At 48.8% G+C, this 17,193-nt stretch overlaps 3 protein-coding genes and 1 long non-coding RNA gene across 5 annotated transcripts in view; 1 reads left to right on the top strand and 3 right to left on the bottom strand.

Moving 5' to 3' along the window:
• PBX2 (PBX homeobox 2) overlaps positions 1-2,818 on the bottom strand; it is a 5,739-nt gene extending 2,921 nt beyond the window's left edge. For both annotated transcript variants that reach the window (XM_069073341.1, XM_069073340.1), the window contains exons 1-5: positions 2,309-2,818; positions 1,311-1,384; positions 718-965; positions 429-619; positions 140-275 (exon numbers count right to left, since the gene is read on the bottom strand). In XM_069073341.1, the coding sequence (XP_068929442.1) occupies positions 140-275; positions 429-619; positions 718-965; positions 1,311-1,384; positions 2,309-2,529 (870 nt within the window). In that variant the 5' untranslated portion in view covers positions 2,530-2,818. The remainder of the gene's footprint in view (positions 1-139; positions 276-428; positions 620-717; positions 966-1,310; positions 1,385-2,308) is intronic.
• On the top strand, positions 1,324-8,058 carry LOC138150019 (uncharacterized). The gene is made up of 2 exons (XR_011165494.1): positions 1,324-1,437; positions 6,316-8,058. It is a non-coding gene; the product is annotated as an uncharacterized lncRNA (long non-coding RNA).
• On the bottom strand, positions 3,413-6,028 carry GPSM3 (G protein signaling modulator 3). Its single transcript, XM_069073709.1, has 5 exons — positions 5,875-6,028; positions 5,515-5,633; positions 5,231-5,330; positions 4,764-4,963; positions 3,413-4,447 (listed from the first exon to the last, which is right to left on the bottom strand). Exons 2-5 carry the CDS (start codon positions 5,560-5,562, stop codon positions 4,310-4,312), a joined length of 486 nt encoding a protein of 161 aa, XP_068929810.1. The 5' UTR covers positions 5,563-5,633; positions 5,875-6,028; the 3' UTR covers positions 3,413-4,309.
• A 1,020-nt stretch (positions 8,059-9,078) lies between the features above and the next one.
• NOTCH4 (notch receptor 4) overlaps positions 9,079-17,193 on the bottom strand; it is a 31,699-nt gene continuing 23,584 nt past the window's right edge. Inside the window, exons 22-30 of the mRNA XM_069073344.1 lie at positions 16,757-17,137; positions 16,493-16,668; positions 15,907-16,132; positions 15,576-15,657; positions 15,325-15,463; positions 14,702-15,003; positions 13,753-13,900; positions 10,637-10,734; positions 9,079-10,368 (exon numbers count right to left, since the gene is read on the bottom strand). Of these exons, the coding sequence (XP_068929445.1) occupies positions 9,700-10,368; positions 10,637-10,734; positions 13,753-13,900; positions 14,702-15,003; positions 15,325-15,463; positions 15,576-15,657; positions 15,907-16,132; positions 16,493-16,668; positions 16,757-17,137 (2,221 nt within the window). The 3' untranslated portion in view covers positions 9,079-9,699. The remainder of the gene's footprint in view (positions 10,369-10,636; positions 10,735-13,752; positions 13,901-14,701; positions 15,004-15,324; positions 15,464-15,575; positions 15,658-15,906; positions 16,133-16,492; positions 16,669-16,756; positions 17,138-17,193) is intronic.

Consider the following 17,193-nt stretch of genomic DNA (forward strand, 5'->3'; position numbering starts at 1 on the left):
CCGCCTTTTCCTCCCTCCCTCTGAGAGTTGACAGCCTTTCCCTCAGTTTAGTCTTCTCTTCTCAGCTCTTCTCCCTTCTCCGTTCCCTCTCCCCTCAGGATACAGAAACCTTTCATTTCACAGTATCTGACACCATTACCTGGGAGACAGTGATCCCACACTTCTTGGCAAGCTCCTCCTTGGCCTCTTCACTGGGATAAGGGTTACTCAGGTGGGAGTAGAAATACTCATTTAAGACCTCAGTGGCCTGTTTGCTGAAGTTACGTCGTTTCCTTCTGCAGGGAGAGGGAGAGGGTTTGTGAGAATGCTTGAGCCCCTAAGAGATGGATTTGTGGTGGTGGGGAGGGATATGGTTGGTGGTGATCAATACGGGGGAGAGGACTAGTAAAAGAGGCATGGGCTGGGATCCTCGGTTTCAAAATCCCCACCTGGCATCCAGGAAGCGTGAGCGAAGGATCATGACGGCTTCACACGTGCTCTGTTTGAGCTGCATCTGAATGGCACTGAATTTTCGGTGGATGATGCCAACCATACGCTCCATCTCCTTGGGAGCGACAGGCCGTGTACGGCTCTGCTCTCGAAGCAGGTTCATCACATGAGTAGTGAACTCATTACATGCCTAGTGGGTGACCAAGGGGTCAGGTTGGAATGCGGAGACCCCTTCCACAACATCCCACTGCCCCTCACTTTGACCTGGCCCAAGGTGCTTCTCTGTACCTGTTCATACTTCTCCAGCTCAGAATGGTAGATATGGCGGATCTGGGCCAATTTACTTCGATAGTCGGAGTGCTCAATGGAGTTGTCAGGAGACACTCCACCCCCAGAGGCTGCGGCTGCTGCAGCAGCGGCTGCAGACCCTCCTCCCTTCTCTGGTCCTGCCACCCCTTCTGCCAGAAGCATGTTGTCCAAACGCATCAGCTGGGGGTCCACAGGTTCCTCCTCTTGTGAGCTCCGGATACTGAGGCCTGCCAAGCAGGATGAAGCACTGGGGCTTCAGGGTGTGGGTTCAAATCCCATCTCCAACACTTTTACTATCTGTGTAACTTTGAGCAATTTCATTTAACCTTCCTGGGCCTTAGTTACCTCATCTGTAAAATGAGGGGATTGGGAACTTTTTTTAGCTTTAGGTCTATGGCATCTAACTACCCAGCAGGCTCTTCTATTTTTCCTTGGAGAATTCTGCATATAGTCCCCAGTTCCTTTTCTACCTTCCCATTCTTCAGTGACCCAGATATTCCCCTGTTCCCCTTGCCTCTATTGTGAGCTGGATTTCATTCCCAAGAAAGGGGTGTGAAAGGGAGCATACATACCAGTCTTCTCTTTGATCTCACACAGGACACTGAAAAGAGCAGGCTTCATTCGGTGGCAATTCAGGGCATGTTTCCTGGGGGAGGAGGGGAAGAAAGAGGGAAGGAGAGAGGAGAGTCACTGTAAGAGGTATGTGGGAGAGGTGGAAATAAGCTGAGGGACAAGAACAGAGAGAACTCCAGGGAGAAGTAAGAAAGGTAGAAAGCAGTTTGGGATGGGGGTGAAGGAAATGAGAGACCAGGGGGCCAGAGGAGGCGACCAAGTCAGCCAGGGATGGGGGGTGTGTTTGTAGGTGTGTGTGATGGGAGGACTGAAAAAATGTCTCCACATACTGAAAAGTATTCTGGGACAAGGGGGAATGAGTTTGAAAAGGGTATGGAAGAGTTTGGGAGAGTCATTGAGACTTATAGGGGAGGTAGGTGGGTTTAAGAGAGATGTTGGGGGAAATTTGGGGGGTCCCTAGGAGGAAGTTAGAGGGCATCTGTGGGGAAGGGCTAAGTATAATGATAGCTTGAGGGACCTGAGAGTAGAGAAGCAGGGGAAGCTCAAGTGGGAAAGTTTGGGGATCCCAGTGTCCAGATAAAATGATAGGGTGGGGGTGTCCAGGAGGCTGAGACCAAGTGATTTGGGGGCGGTTGTGGGTGAGGGTACTAGAAGCTGTGATGAGAAAAATGTCAGTCTGGGTACTAAAAGGAATCCTTGGAGGATGGATTATTTCAAGGGGTTTAGGGGTTACTGAGAGGTCAAGGATCGGGATTGAGCACTTAGGGAGTTCACAGGCACCTAAAGACATTGTGGAGAGCAAGTCTATGGGGGCCCAGCTAACTAGGAGTTTCTTAGAGTAAGGGGGTGGGGAGGAGGTAGAGTAATTGGGGGGACTTAGGAAAGACCAAAAGACAGTGAGAGGACTGCAGGGGGTTAAGGATATGGGGGAGGGTCCCAAAAGCCCATCTATGTGAAGAGGTCTCAGATTTGGAGAAGGGTTTGGGGGGGGACTCACTTGGCCTGGGCCTCATCCAGGCTTTGGTCGGTGATGGTCATGATCTGCTGCAGGATGTCCCCGATGTCCTGCTTTCCCCGTCCTCCTGGGACCCCCCCAGCACCCCCTCCGGGTTCTCCACCACCGGGAGGTTCCCCAGGTCCCCCTGGCTCCCCACCTACTAGTCCCAGGCCTCCCCGGCCCCCGCCTGGAGGGGGTGGTCCTAGTAGCCTTTCGTCCATGGCTGGGGGGGGCCCCCCTCCCCCCGGAGCCCCCTCCCTGATCAGCCCCTCCTCTCTCCCGGGTTCCCCCCTTTTCTTGAAAAATTGCTTGGGCCGATGCTCCTACTGCCACCACCCCTTCCTGTCTCCCCCTCTCCTGGCTCCCTGGGGGGCCCCTGCCTTGGGGGGAGCTCTGGGATGTGGGCTGGACCCCCCCAGAGGAGACCCCGGCCCCCGGCGGCGGAGAAAATGGAGCCGGAGAGAGAGGAGGCCCAGGCGGGGGTGTGTGTGAGAGAGAGGGAGGGAGGAGGGGGGAAGGCTGGGGGAGGGGAGACTAGGAGGAAGAGGAGGAGAGAGGAGAGGAGGAACAGGGAGGAGTTGTGGGCGGAGAGAAAGACCAAAGAACGGAGACCAAAGAGGAGGAGGGGAAAAAGAGAAGGAGAAGGAGATGAGGAGAGAGGGAGAAGATGTGGGGAAAAGGTCCTTTAGAGAAGGATGGAAAGGCGAGAACTGTGGGGCTGATGCTTATTTTGTTCTTCAGTGGGAAAGGAAACCAGGGGCTGGAGGGGGAGGGTAGCACTTGAATCCTGGGAAGGGAAGGGGCTAGAGATGCCAGATGCCTGGGTTCTTGGACAGCTCCTTTCATATTTCTAGTCCTAAAGACTCCCCTCCCTGTTCTACTTAATTAAGATCAGGAGAGTGGGAGCCGGGTGGGGAAGGGGTGGGCATGTAATTAGGGAGGTCTCCAGCCGATGCTTAATGATCCAGTAATTAACCAGCCTGGGAGGTGAGCTGGCCTGCAGCCAGACAAAGGAGAGAGCTCCCCAGCCCTTGCCTCAGGCCTTTCCCCTTAGCTTCTCTCCCCAAATATCCTCTCCCCCCCCACTTAGTCATCAGTCTTCAATTGAGAAGGAAATTATATTTATTCACAAAACTGAAACATCAAACACCTAGGAAAATGGGGGTAGAGAAGGGGTGTGGTATCTCTGATCACTCAGTCTTGGGGTCTCCCTGCTTCATCTAGTCCTCTCAAAGGATGAGATGGGTGGTAGGGTGAAGGGGCTGGAAGGTTCTAATCTCTTCCCTCAAAACTCCCAAGTCTCTCACCTCACTGAAGGGAAAGGTGGGTGTTGGAAAGGGGGGAAAGAAGCCACAGTCATTTATCCAGGGCAGCACTCTAGGCCCTCAAAGGTCTCAGCCTCTTTGAAGGCAGGGAGCGAGTGCAGATGGAAATTGGTCCCCCTCAGGGAGCAATGATGTTCATACCTAGGGAGTAACCTGGGGTTAGGTGTAGAGGTGCTGTCCCATTTGCACTTCCCATGGGAGTTTCTTAGGAAGTTAGAGAAACTTTTGAGATACTGACATTTTCTGGCAGTACATGTCTGGTCAGATCTGGATAGTGTCTCAGTCATTCTAAGATTGAATTCCGTTCTGACTGCAGTACTTCACATCCAAATAGGACAAGGGGGGTAGGTGTCCTCCAGGGAGGGTTTAAGTTACCAGGATTTCCTCTTTTCATCCCTCCCCTACAATGCTCTTATTCTTCTCTGTCCTTCCTATCCCCAATCTTGATTCTCCTAGAGGAATTCCAGGTGTTCTGGCCTCAGTGGGAAAAGTTTAGGGTCTTAGCATCAGTACACCCACAGAGAAGAATGGAGATGGGGAGTTGATTCTGAGGTATTCACTGCCTTCTGCAGTCCCTAGTGTCCCCTGGAGACAGGTCTGCGCTGAGACAATTCTTAGGCAGTGTTCTTAGTCCCTCACTCCATCACCTCCAACTTCAGGAAGAGAGGGAAGATCTCTAGCAGGTATGTGTGGGAGGTCTGGACCTTTGCTCCTCCATTCGGCCACCTCCTTGCACCCTCAACAGCAGCTCCAGGAGCTCTTGTCCTCCTGGTGGAAGGGGCGGTTCTGATCGCTGAGCTTCAATACGCTGGCACTGGGGAGAAGGAGGGGCAGAAGTAAAGTGATCAGGGGAGGGAGAAATTGGATGCCTGAGATCCTGAGGGAATGGTGTCCTGGGGTTGGTCGGTTGGGTAGGGGAGCATTCAGGAACTGGCTGGGGCTAGACACCTGATTTTCTCTCTGAAGGGAAAAAAGGTTGGGATAAGGACAGACTGGGGTAGAGGGGGTGGAGGGTATTACAGATTCCTGTGTCCATGAGAGGAGTGGGTGCTATATGAAAGGGAACCTGAGAGCCAAGGTGCAGAATGGAGCTGGATGCCTGAGGGAAGTGAAGAAGGCTCTGGTCTCACCTGGTGACTGAGGATGGTGCTGTAGAGCTGGTCTCTGTCCTCTGTAACCCGGACTTGGGCAGAAGATATGGCTAGGGAGCCAGGAGGAGTGTGGAAGGTGGCTCTCTGTCCTTCCAGCCTTTTGGACTGAGCTTCTGCTACTAAGTCCAGGAAGAGTTCTGTCTGCAGCGAGAGCATGGAGGCCGAGCGGGGTCCCAGGGCTGGGGGAGTATGTGTAGGGGTGATGGTCAAAGATTTGGAGGTTGAGGAGTTAGGGACATGAGAAGCAGTAAGAAATATGGTAGGGAGGATTGAATATTAGAGGGCTGTAAAAGACAAACTTGTTACAGCTTGGAAGTGGGGTGATGGGGAAATGTGCTGGTTAGAAATGAGGCCGGGGTTAGAATTGAGTCTAAGATTAGTACTAAAGTCAGAAATGAGGTCAGGGTCATGATTAAAGTGGCACAGAGAAGTAATAGTTGGGTTACCTGTGTTTTGGTCCCTGGAATGGGGAGGGGTTGGGGGTGCAGATCTCCAAGGTCTGATAGTATTCAGAGAGGGCCAGCCTTGATCATCTGGGGGAAGGCTCTGAGAATGATAGGTAGGGTCACAGATCGGCTAATCCCAAGGCAAGACAGAGTTCCTGGCTTGGAACTCCAACCCATTCTTTTGTATGTTTCAGTCTGTATACTCTGTCTTTCTAAGAGTCTTAATTTGTTCTCTTGTACCTATTTTCCTCTTTATACCTTTCTCCCAACTTTTCCCTACTCACCTGTTCAGTCTCATCTTCCTCTTCTTCCTGGAGTCTCTCTGTCTCCATCCCCTTTAATAGGGGAGGTGGGAAGGGGGTTGGAGGCAGTAGTGGTGGTTGGAGGCTTGGACACCTGAGCCCTTGAAGGTAGCAAGAGATGGAATAGAGTGGGGGGAGAGCTAGAGGGCCAGACGCCTGGGTTCTAAGAAGGAAGTTAGGTTCTGGGTTATCGCCCCCCCTGCCCCCCATCCTAAGCCCCACCCATCCCTCTTAGTGACACTGCCCCCCCCACAACCAACTTCCTCCTGTTCTCCTTTCCCACCCTCTACTACTCTCAGTCTCTTATCCCCAAGGGAATATGAGGGATACTATAAAACCTACTTTTCTCAGTTTGAGGGTGCTGGGGAAGTGGATGTTGATGGAGAGAAATAGCTACTGGGGGGACTCAGCCTTCAGCACTGCTCCTCCTTTCTCTTTACACCTCCCCCCATAACAGGTCCTCTATTCTTCCTAGCTGACTCTGTCAACACAGGAACTAGCTGTAGAGGAAGTGGTTTTACTCCTCAGGCTGCTCTCCCCCCCCCCCCCCCCCCAGTCCTTCCTCTCCCCTAGGGAATAACCCTGACCTTAGAGAAGATTCTTTCTCTGTAAGCCCCATACCCCCCCTTCCACCCTGTCTGGATCCACCTGGGCCAGGGGAGGTTCTTTCCTGTTGGGAGGCAGGAGGATCTTAAGGGTGATACCTCACATTTATCTATCATTTTCTTCATTAAAAAACAAAAATGAATCTTGATGTGCCAATATTATATACCCATTTTACAGATGAGGTTCAGAGAGGCCAAGACTTGCCAGAAATTCTGCCGTCTTAGAACTTCCTGCCCTCTCCTGGATGCCTCCAACTTGAATGAAGAATTCCAATCTGAGAAGCTTCTTCCTCACTTAATTAAACCACAAGTATTTACTACTTTGAATAAATGTAGCCCTTTGGTAGCACAAAACAATAACTCTGAAGCCCCTCCCAACAAACTTCTTGAAACAAAGTCCTGTCTTTTTAAGAAAATTTTTTTAGTTTGCAACATTCAGTTCCACAAGTCCTGTCTTTTTAATACCAATTTTCCAAAAGTGTTGTATGGTTGTGAATCATGTGACCTGACAGTTTCCAAAGAATTGAAAAATGAGTTTCACTCCTAGGGCAACGGGGAAGCACATGGTGGGTGGGAGCTGTAACCCATTACAAATGAAGGAGGACTACTAGTAAAAATGTTATCAAGGAAATGTATGAGCCGGGAAAAAAAAGAAGGTCTGGTTTACTGAGATGGCAAGACTGAGGGCTAACTAACGGCAGCTACACTCCATTGATAGTTCTCAAAAAGGGCAAGAACAAACAAGAATAGTCTCTAGCCTGGTTGGGAGACACTCTGTGGTGAATGCAGAGTGCATGGGCAAGAGTATCAGAGAATAAATAGGAAGACATGAATGGATGGTCATCTGTTTTACTGAAGAGATTTTCAACTAATGAAATAACAGACCCATTTAAGTTTCTTCAGCATGGTATGGAATAGTATGTCATAGAGCCAGTGGTCAGATCTTACTTCTGACTGGTGTGTCCTTGTGTAATAGTAATGGCATTTAAAGATTCCCCTGTATTAGATTGGTTTTTGGTTTGGTTGTGTTAAAACCCAGAGCTTGTTAATCCCACTTGTGGGATGGACTTGTTGACATGAAAAGAGAGTGCTGAACTGGGAGGAGCTGGTGACGTAGATTTGGAGAGACACAAGAGAGAGGCAGAAGAATTTTTTGGAAACAGCACCTTTGGAGGCAGATAGAGACTGAGAGGATTGCTGAGGGCCACTTTGAATTGCCCAGGACCTTTGAGACCTGCCACCCAGAGCTGCCAAGGACTGAGGAGACATGGCTGTTTTGCTGGTACTTTGTCTGTCTGTTTTGATGTTGTTTTGCCAGATTTGTCCACTGGTGAAAGATAGTCCTGTTGTTGCAGAAGTTTGGGAACCTTTCTGTTGGTTTAGAGCTCTTGAGACTGTTCTGCAGACAGAGGATGAATTAATGAAGAGACTGGCAATGTATCTTGTGGCCTTGCTAAGCTTTGTCTCCCCAGGAACAAAGATTGCTGAGAACTTGCCTCTGTGTCAAGATGAAGAAAAGACCTCCATTTGGGTATTAAGTGCTGTGCTTAAACTTGTTGTAACTCTGGGGTAGATTTAATTGTGATCCAGGGGTGGGGAACTTTTGACCTTTTTGTGTTCTATGATTGAACAAATGAATGTACTTTACTTATGATTGGAAACTAATCTCCATTTGAGAACAGGGGCTTTGTGATGGACTAAATGAAGGTACAGCCTAGGGGTGGAGTAGTATTTAGAACTGGGGCTTTGTAATTGATTAAATGAATGTAATGTCCTGGGGTGGGGTAGTACTTGATTAACTCAGGTAGTACTTGGAGATTATTTAATCACACTTAGTAAATGCTGTATTTTTAATGATGTCATATTTTGATCTTCTCTGTTCTTAATTTGTCACTGAATAAAATGGAGAGACCTATGCTGGTATTTTGAACCTGGTATATTGGGAAGTTGCCTTTGTTTGGCATTACATTATACCTTCTACCTCCCTGTGTCTCTGGGATTGACTTCTGAGGTAGTTTTCAGTTCTAGATCCATTATTCTGTGATACTGGGACCAGGGTGTCTCTAAGGTTCTTCTTGGCTACCATCCTATGATGCTATTTCTCCAACCCCATGCTAAGAATATGAAGATGTAAGATAGGATGGTCTTTGCCCTTAAAGAGTTGGAAAGCTACGTCTCAGGAAATATCAAGTTTAGGCCCTGGGGCAGGGGCAACTTCTCTGTAGTTGGGGTTAAAGAACTAGGAACTGAGTAGATGTGACATCACCTCTGGATCTCTTTTGCATAGATAAAACCCTTATATGTCTGTTCTAGACTGTGGAAGTCATCATTTGGTGGTAAGCATGGTTGGCAATGATACAAGAGTAACAGAGGATGTGGCTTCATGGACTTGTGCCCCTAAGGACACATAGGTGAGGTTTTTTCCAAAGACTCTTGGTATTAGGTAGTTTCTAGTTCTTGGACAGGAAGACTATAATGCTAAAGACTAGTAGACATCTCCTTTAAAATATTCAGTACACTGTCTTCCTGTTATCCAAGCTGCATAAATTTTGCCCTTTAAATCTGTCCTAGCAGTTATTTAAGTGGCTACTGTGCATTTGTTTTTAGGGGATGTCAGCAGAGAGTAAGGTGGTATTTGGATTCCTTCACTGAGTAAAGTTTGGGGAAGAATTTTACATCTAATTGCTGAGTGCAGATGACTTAAATTCCCTAGGGGTGGCCCTAGGTCACCGTATAGTGACATGTTTTTCCACATGCATTTGAATCACTCATTTCCTGGACAAGCATTTTTTTTTTTTGTCAGGAGTGGGGTAGGGTGGGGGGTTAAATGGGGATGGGGTGAGAAGTCCCAGAAGTCTAGCCCATAGTCACTTCAGTGCTGTGCCACAGTCCTACCACCTTCCCTACAATCCTCCAGGCACCAGAGAGAACAAGAAACAGGTGAAATTTGAAATCAACTTTATTAGGAGATAACAATCCAGTACATCAGGGATAGTGGGGAAGATGGCTGGAAGAGTTGGTGCCTCATCCTTAAGTGATCTCATCTAATGGGGGAAGGGGAGAAACACAAGGGGTCATTGGCTGTAAACTTGGGTTCCTCCAGAGGCAGGCTCCCATTAGAAGCTACCTGTACAGGGAAAACAATTTCATATCCTGTTTTCCTTTCTCTTGTGTGCAATCCTCACTTCAGTTTTGGGGCGATTTCCCAGTATCCCTGCATTTTGGTTTGCTTGTCTCCTCTTCTGTTTCTGCTCATCAGTCCCATAATCTTTCTTGGGGGTGGTGGTGTTGGTGCTATGTGTCCTCCCTCTTTGGAGGCTGATGCTGTATCTTTATCCCAATGCAGAAAAAGGATGGCTTAGGTCCTCTTTCTTGTTAGGGAAAGCATTGCCCATTCAGCAGGAGCAAAAACTTATTAGGCGCAGACACATCCTTCTATTCCATTGTGGGGAATCACCCTGCACTTTAGTCTCTTCGGCCTAGAATCTGGGGGATCCCCAGACTCTGCTACTTTAAGCATCCATCTCCCCAACAACCATCACCTTTTCTCGGTTTAGGGGCATCACTCCAAGGGATTAGGTACCCAGGCCCCTTGGGGGGAACATTGCTCAAGGGAGGGAGTAAGGCAAGGAGGCGGGACCGGAGTCCTGGGGGTGGGGCCACAGGCACCCAGAGCCACCCAATCATAAGGCCAGCCACCTGTTGTAGCTCCGCTTCTGTGTCCGTGGGATCCAGCCAATAGTAACCTAGGACTGTGTCGAGCTCCGCGCATGCTTGCTGGGGACGTCAGCCCGCGAAGGGGCGGGGCTCCACCTCCAGAGAGGCTCCGGCTACGGGGGAAGGCCGCACCTCCATGCGGAGTCATATCCATTGATATTGTTTGGCTCGGCGGGTAAGCCCCACCCCCGTGCGTGTTTCCTCCTGACGTCATCCGACCGCGCGGAAAAGCCCCGCCTCTAGGTAAGGTCCTAGTGCGCGGGAAGGCGCCTTTCTCGGTCTTGTCTCCACCCACCGAGCCTAGGGAGGCTTTGTGACGAAAAGAGGGCCGGGACTCCAGAAGCCCTTCCCCTTCCAGGAGCGTCAGCAGGTCCCAGTGTCCGCGCTGACGGGCGATGTCTTGGGGTCCAAGCCCCGCCTGGTCCCGCAATCCCCGGGCTGCCCCCGCCTCCAGTAGTAACCGGGCTACTTCCACCGCCCCTTCCCGAGCAGTCAGGAAGAGCGGCGTTTGCTCCTAGGGGAGGAGAAGCAGGCAGGTGGGGTCAGGGAAAGGCCACTCCTCTGGAGGTCCATTTCTCCCTAGCCTCCCCTCCCCCTGCGTCACCAGTTGACTCCGTCCAGTGTTCCGCCTCCTCTCCGACTCTGGTTCCTTCCTTTCTGTCCCCTCCTCTCCCTTTGCTTCTCTCTCTCTCCCTCCCCTCCCCCTTTTCTCCTTCCTCTCCCCCGCCCCCAGCGGCCCTTTGAACTTGGCCCCTCCCTTAAGAGACTCCGCCCAGTCTGACCCTGCTGTCCTGAGCGTCCTTGTCGGCTCCCGCCTGGAGCAGGGCGCTGGCGGCCCGGGCATTGTTCACCGCGGCGGCCCAGTGTAGGGCTGTCTTTCCTGGGGAGAGGCAGGGCAAAGAGGGGTGATTCCAGGGTTGGGGAAACGGATGCCTGGGTCCCTTGGGGGCAGAAGTTAGGGAGAATTTTCTCACGGGATTGGGAGTAGGAGAAAGAGGACAGCTCGTCTGGCATGTGGACCCTCTGCCGGTCAATGGCGGGAAGTGTTACCATGGAGATGGCAGCCGAGGGCAGGAAGCTTTGCCCTGGTGACGTCACCCTCAGGGACAATGGGGCATTGTTCTGTGGCCTGGGGGATAAGGACACCTCCCTCCTCCTCTTCTCGTCCCCCCTTCCTCCCCAGTCTGTTCCCACTGCTTTCCCTGCTCAGCTGGACTATGGCCAGCAGATTCTGTGCCTACTGAAGGCGAAACCCCCTGGATGTACCTCCAGTCCGGTCCCTTAGGCAAACCTTCAAGTGATCCTGCCACTAGTCCTGGCTGTCTTATTTATTCCCTGTCTCTGTTAAAGCTGTCTACACTTCCTCACCTCCCACTCTTCAGCCCCTGCCCTTGCACTTTTATCCTCACCTCTGCTGAAAAACTGTAACCTCCAAGGTTACTTATTATCTCTTAATTGCTAAATCAGTGGTTTTTTTTTTTCCTCAGTCCCCATTCTCTACCTCTAAAACATTTGCAGCCTTTCTTCCTAATGATCAGTTTGTTTTCCTCCTCTGAGGAGTTTCTCATTCTTTGCTGGATCATCATCCATATCCTGCCCTCTAGGCACAGGTCTCCTCAGTCAATTCTTTGGCCTAGGTTACTACATTTTTCCTTTATTTTTTCTTGATGATGGCATCAGCTCCCATGGGTTCCATTATTGCAAGGGTGGCTTTCATAATCCAACCCTAATCACTTTAGAACTTTAGTTATTTATCACCAATTGATTAGCACACATGTCCATTGGATGTCTCACTGGCATCTAAATTTTTTTTTCCCTTCAGGCTATTAGTGTAGAAATTTCCTGCACTAATAGAGAGCAGCAATGTATCCAATCAGTTGCCATATCTTATTGATTCTGTCTCCACAAGATTTTTGGCATCTGTCTCTTAAATTAAGGCCATTATCCTAGTTCAGGCCTTCCATCACTTCTCTCCAGTACTATTTTTTTTAATTTAAGCAATCGGGGTTAAGTAGCTTGCTCAAGGTTACACAGCTAGTTATTTCTGGGTGTGGTGCTAAGTATCTGAGCCCATATTTGATCCCCAGGTTATCCTGACACTGGGGCCGATGCTCTTACTAGCTGAGCCACCTGGCCACCCCTCTCCAGTACTATTTTGCAGTAAATTCCGAATTGGTCTCTGATTCTATTCTTTCCTTTCTTACAGAATCTCAGAGTTACAAAGCATCTCAGTGGCCATCTAGTTCAATCCACATCCATTGGATAATCAGGGTAAACCTACTGTCTCTTGAGGTAGCTCATTCTACTTTTGCTCTCTAACTAGGAAGTTTTTTTCATTCCATGAAGCCTAAATTTGCTTTCTTGAAACTTCCATCCATTGCTCTCAGTTCTGGCCTCTGGGGCCAAATAGGTAAGTCTATTTTCTCTTCCATAGGACAGCCTTTTGGAGGCTTCCTATCTTGTTCTCTCTAAGGTTTTTTAGCTTCTTCAAGCTAACCACTCCTGTTCTTTTAGCCCATATTCACTTGAAATGGGATTAAGGCCCCCTTCATTCTATTTACCTTTCCTAGTTTATCAGTTTTTTTCTTAAATAGTGGTACCCAGAACAGAAAACAACACTCTAGATATACTCTGACTAGAGCAGAATTCAGATTGACTATCATTTATCCTCAGAAACTTTACCTCCCTTAATGCAATGTAAAGTCATATTCTCTTTTTTATTTAGCTGCTGTATCACATGGTTGATTCATATTGAACTTCCAACTCTTTTTCAGACAAAGTGCTGTCTAACCATGACTTCCTGGTCTTGTTCTAGCAGAGCTGATTTCTTGAACCCAAGTATAAGGCTTTACATTTATTCCTGTTTAATTTCATCTTACTAGATTTAGTTTCACGTTCTAGCCTGTCAGATTCTTTTGGGATCCTGATTCTGGCAGATGACACAAAGTTAGGAAAGATAGGGGTCATCCACTGCAGACCTCCTTTCATGTTGATACCACCTAGTAATGACCACTCAATTCTAGGAACTCAGCCAATTCCAAATCCCTCTCACTGTATTTACATCTAATCTACATCTTTCCATGTTTTTCACAAAAATAGCATGAGACTATCAAATGATTTGCTAAAATCTAGGTAAATTGTACAGCATTTCCCGAATCACACTGCTATTAAGATAATTTTTTTTTTGGAGGGGGGAAGGCAAGGCAATTGGGGTTAAGTGACTTGCCCAAGATCACACAGCTAGTAAGTGTCAAGTGTCTAAGGCTGGATTTGAACTCAGGTCCTCCTGTCTCCAGGGCCAGTGCTTTATTCACTGTGCCACCTAGCTGTCCTGATAATCTTTCTAAGGCATAAAAGTTTGATCATGTCACCCCTTTGCTCCAGGAGAAAATACAAACCTCTCAGTATTTCTCCAACCTGTTTTTGCAGACTTATTTCATATTATTTCCTTTAATGTGCTATTGTTATAGGCAGCCTGTCCTATAATTGCCTCCCCAAACATTGATATTCCATTTTCCATCTCTATGCCTTTTTTCAGACTGTTCCCCATGGACTCCCTCTTTTATTTCTGCCTCTTAGAATTCCTAGCTTTCTTCAAGGTTCAGTTTAAAGTGCCATTTTCTATAAGAAGATTGTTTCCTCCTCAAACTGCCTTGTATTTACTTTTCTGTGTACAAGTAGTATAATGAAAGCTGGAAGTCAGATATTTTTGTTTTTGTCTTTGAACCCTTAGCAATTGGCACAGTGTCTTATGCAGTTCTTAATTACTGTGTTGAATTGGAAGAATATCCTTGGTATCCCATCTCTGTATAATTCATTGTCTTGTTTCCCGCTCCAATAATCCCCAGTTCGCCAGCCCCTACACCTTTAGAAGCCATTTGTCCCACTGGGTCCTTACCCCATTTGTCTCTGGCTCCCACATCTGCTTGGGCAGCAATGAGCTCTTCTACCAGGTCCTCTACAGCTAGCCGGGCAGCCAGCATGAGGGGTGTTGTCCCATCCTTTGTTCTAGCATCTACTGAAGTTTGCCTGCTCCGAAGCAGGAGCTGGAGTAGAGGGTATTGGGGGTGGGCAGAGGATAGAGGAGGGCCAACAGTGAGGCTGTTTGAACTCCCAGTCTGGAGTCCCACACAGTCTTGCTTTGCTTAACTTTCCTTTCCTTCTTTTCCCTTTCTTTTCTCACTCATACTCATCTTTATTCCACCCTTCTTTTCTTCTTATTTCTCTTCCCCACCCTTCTCTCCTCTTTTTCATATTCCAACCCTTCTTCCCTCTTCAACCCCCAATACATCTGTCTGTCCACTTGCTTCCTGTTCTCTCTGATCTCCTGATGAGGGAAAGAAAAGTGTCTTTGTTAATAACTTTGGGGATGATCTTTGTGTTGAATTATTTTGATGGGGAAAACTTTGATAGTTCTTTTTATCCTCTTATCCATTTTAGATCAAGTTAGTTAATGAAGCAAAAAACTGGTTTACTTAGAGGTGGTGGTGGCAGCAAGAGGAAGTTGAGATCGAATAAGGAGGTTCCTAATATTGCAGATCACCCAATTCAGGTAGTGAAGGTAATTCAGTATTCAAGAAACTCCAGAAAGCTCTGTGCTTGACCTACAGTTCATGTATCAGTGAACGTTTAAAATGCAGTACAAGTCCCCCAGTCCATTTCCAAATAGAGGAGTCCTGGGAACCTGGCATTAAGGTCAGTGAGACATAAGGTCCATATCAAAGCATTATAGACCCCTATTCTGTTCTCCTTTTACCTGTCCTCTCTGGATGGCATTTTTGCTATTAAACACCTAGTTGTACTTGCTATCCCTTTCCCCCAATCTCTGCTCCCCTTAGGGGCCTGACCTGGCAGACTTCTCGGGCATCAGCAGCCACAGCTGTGTGGAGGGGAGTACGCCCCATTCTGTCTGGCTCATTGGGGTTGGCACCAGCTTCAAGGAGGCGTCGGGCAGCAGGTAGACGGGAGAATCGGGCTGCTAGGTGCAGTGGAGTCTCCCCTGACCCCACAGTATGGGCTTGGGGGCTTGCCCCACCTCCTAGGAGTGGTTCCCATGGCTCTGTTCCCTGTGGCCCTGGGCACAGCCCCTCCTGTATTTTAGGCTCTGATCCCCCACAGCACACAGCTGACATCAGTGGGGTTACCCCATCTGCAGAGGAGCAGAGATTCAAGAGGAAAAAAAAAACCAACAGGAGAACAAAGTGACAGATTTGGTGGTTTGGAAAGAAACTGAGAAGTTAGAAAGGAAAAATACTACTATAGCTATATGACTTAGGACAAAACACTTAAGTTCTATCAGCCGCAATTTCCTTATCTGCAAATGGGGGTGGGGTGGGAGTTGGACAAGATGACCTGAAGTTTTTTTCCAATCCTAATATTCCATAATTCAGTGATTCTAAACCTTAATAGGGGGTGAAGAGGAAGGTGGTTAGTTTTTCTTTTTTTTAAACACTGAAGATTATTTACATACCAGGTCCACAGGCATCTACGTCAGGGGCTTCATTCTCAGGCTCCTGGGGAGGAGTCAGCATGGCCACCTGGAGACACTCTTGTCCTCTTCCACTGAGAGGCCAGAGTTGGCATTTGGGTGGTGGGGCCCCTTCCTCAGCCTGGGGGTGAGGCAGAGTAAAGTAAGCAATAGGGATGGGACTTCTCTATCCTTCAGTTCCACTCTAGATCCCAAGCTGCTTCTTGGCCCCATCTCCATCTCATAGCCCTTACCTGGTGTATCTCTTCTCTCTCTTTAGGACCTGAGCAAATCACAACCCCATCCTCATCAGCCTCAGTCTCTGGTTTCAATGGCCTGGGAGAGCGGAAGGAACAGGGAATGAGGACATGTGATTAGAGTTAACATGAAACTCTCAAGAATTTCAAAATCCATTTTTTATCTTAGATGACTGCTGTCATCCAATCTTGCATGCTGATTTCATTCCTTCTGTCTTTAGGACTTATTGTTTCTCTGAAGTCATTATTCCTTCTTTCCTTTATTTTCTCTTTCTGTAAGCTTTCCCTATTCCTTCAGAGACATTTTGGGGGTCTCTCCTGCTCTTACTTGAGTCCAATGCTATCTTCCCCCAGAGGGGGCCGACGTCCACGGGGGGCAGGTCTTGTTCGTGGTCGAGGCCTACTGGAGAAACCAGGGGGCAACCAGAGAGCCCCATGCTCCCGGCGCCTTCTCCGGATAAGTTGGAGGACCAGGAGCCCGCTAAGAATCAAGAGAATCACCCCAGCCACTGGGGAAAAGAACACAGGCCAGGGGAGCTGGGGTGCTGGGGGTGCTGGGGAAGAGAAATGAAGACAAAATCAGAGATCCAGAAAGAGATAGATGAAGTAACTTTGTCTACTTTAGGGAAAATGCATCTAATACAGAGAGCATAGAGACAGATAAGTAAAGTACATAGGGATAGAAGGAGGGGCAGAGGATCAGTGAGGGAGAATAGTTTCACTACTGTCTACTCTGAGATTCTAGTCATTCTATTCTCTCTATCACAGTAAGTGATGGACAATAGATAGTCTTGGAAAAGGCTGTGAATGAGCATGGGATAAGACTTAGGTTGTTGAGTACCTGTGTACCTAGTCCCAGGTAGGGGGAGGGAAAGTTCAAGGGAAAATTAAGAGTTGAGGGTGACAGCATTTACCTGTGCCTTCCTGAGGATGGGCAACTAGCAGGGGCCCAGGCAATAGGGTCTCCAGGGCCCCTATAGCAGCCATTGCAGCTAGGAAGCGGAGTAGGAAGCCTGGGTCCCATGGGCATCGGGGGGTGGGAGGGGCAGAGCCACAGCGGGATGAATCCACACCTAGCACCACCACAAATCTGTATGAGTAGAACCATGAAGACCTAGGTATGCGGGCACTGGTTTGCTGTCCCTGTCCTTTGCCCTGCTTTCCCTTACCTTCCTTACCCAGCAGGGAGGGTGTCAGTCTCTTTGCTGAAGAGGTGGGTGGGGGGTGTTGTTCTTTCTTGTTGGGAGTTCCTATTTCTGTGGAGCTCTTCCTCGGCCTGAGGTCCAGGGTAGGGGTATACCATCTGCCTGCCTTCTTGGTCTTTCCTCACCCATAGCCCCACCCTCAGCACCAAGGAGAGGACCCGGGCAAGGGTGGGTAGCTGCTGGTCTAGGTTAGTAGGGCTCAGTACCACCAGCAGGGCTAGGGAAGGACCTATTTCAGGGTCGGAGGCTGCTGTCCTGCAGTCCCCCCCATCCCAGCCACACTCTGCAGTGTCACAACCTTTCTCGCAGTGTCCATTGTGGAAGTGATCCCGGCAGTACTGGTCATAGGCTGGACTGAGAGGTGGGGAGAAGAGAGAGGGTTCAGGACTTCTCCTACCAAATTTTGCTTT

Source organism: Petaurus breviceps, unplaced genomic scaffold, assembly GCF_028583685.1.
Source record: "Petaurus breviceps papuanus isolate PSGF00001 unplaced genomic scaffold, PetGlider_PUasm1.0 90865, whole genome shotgun sequence".
NCBI classification, from domain to species: Eukaryota; Metazoa; Chordata; class Mammalia; order Diprotodontia; family Petauridae; genus Petaurus; species Petaurus breviceps.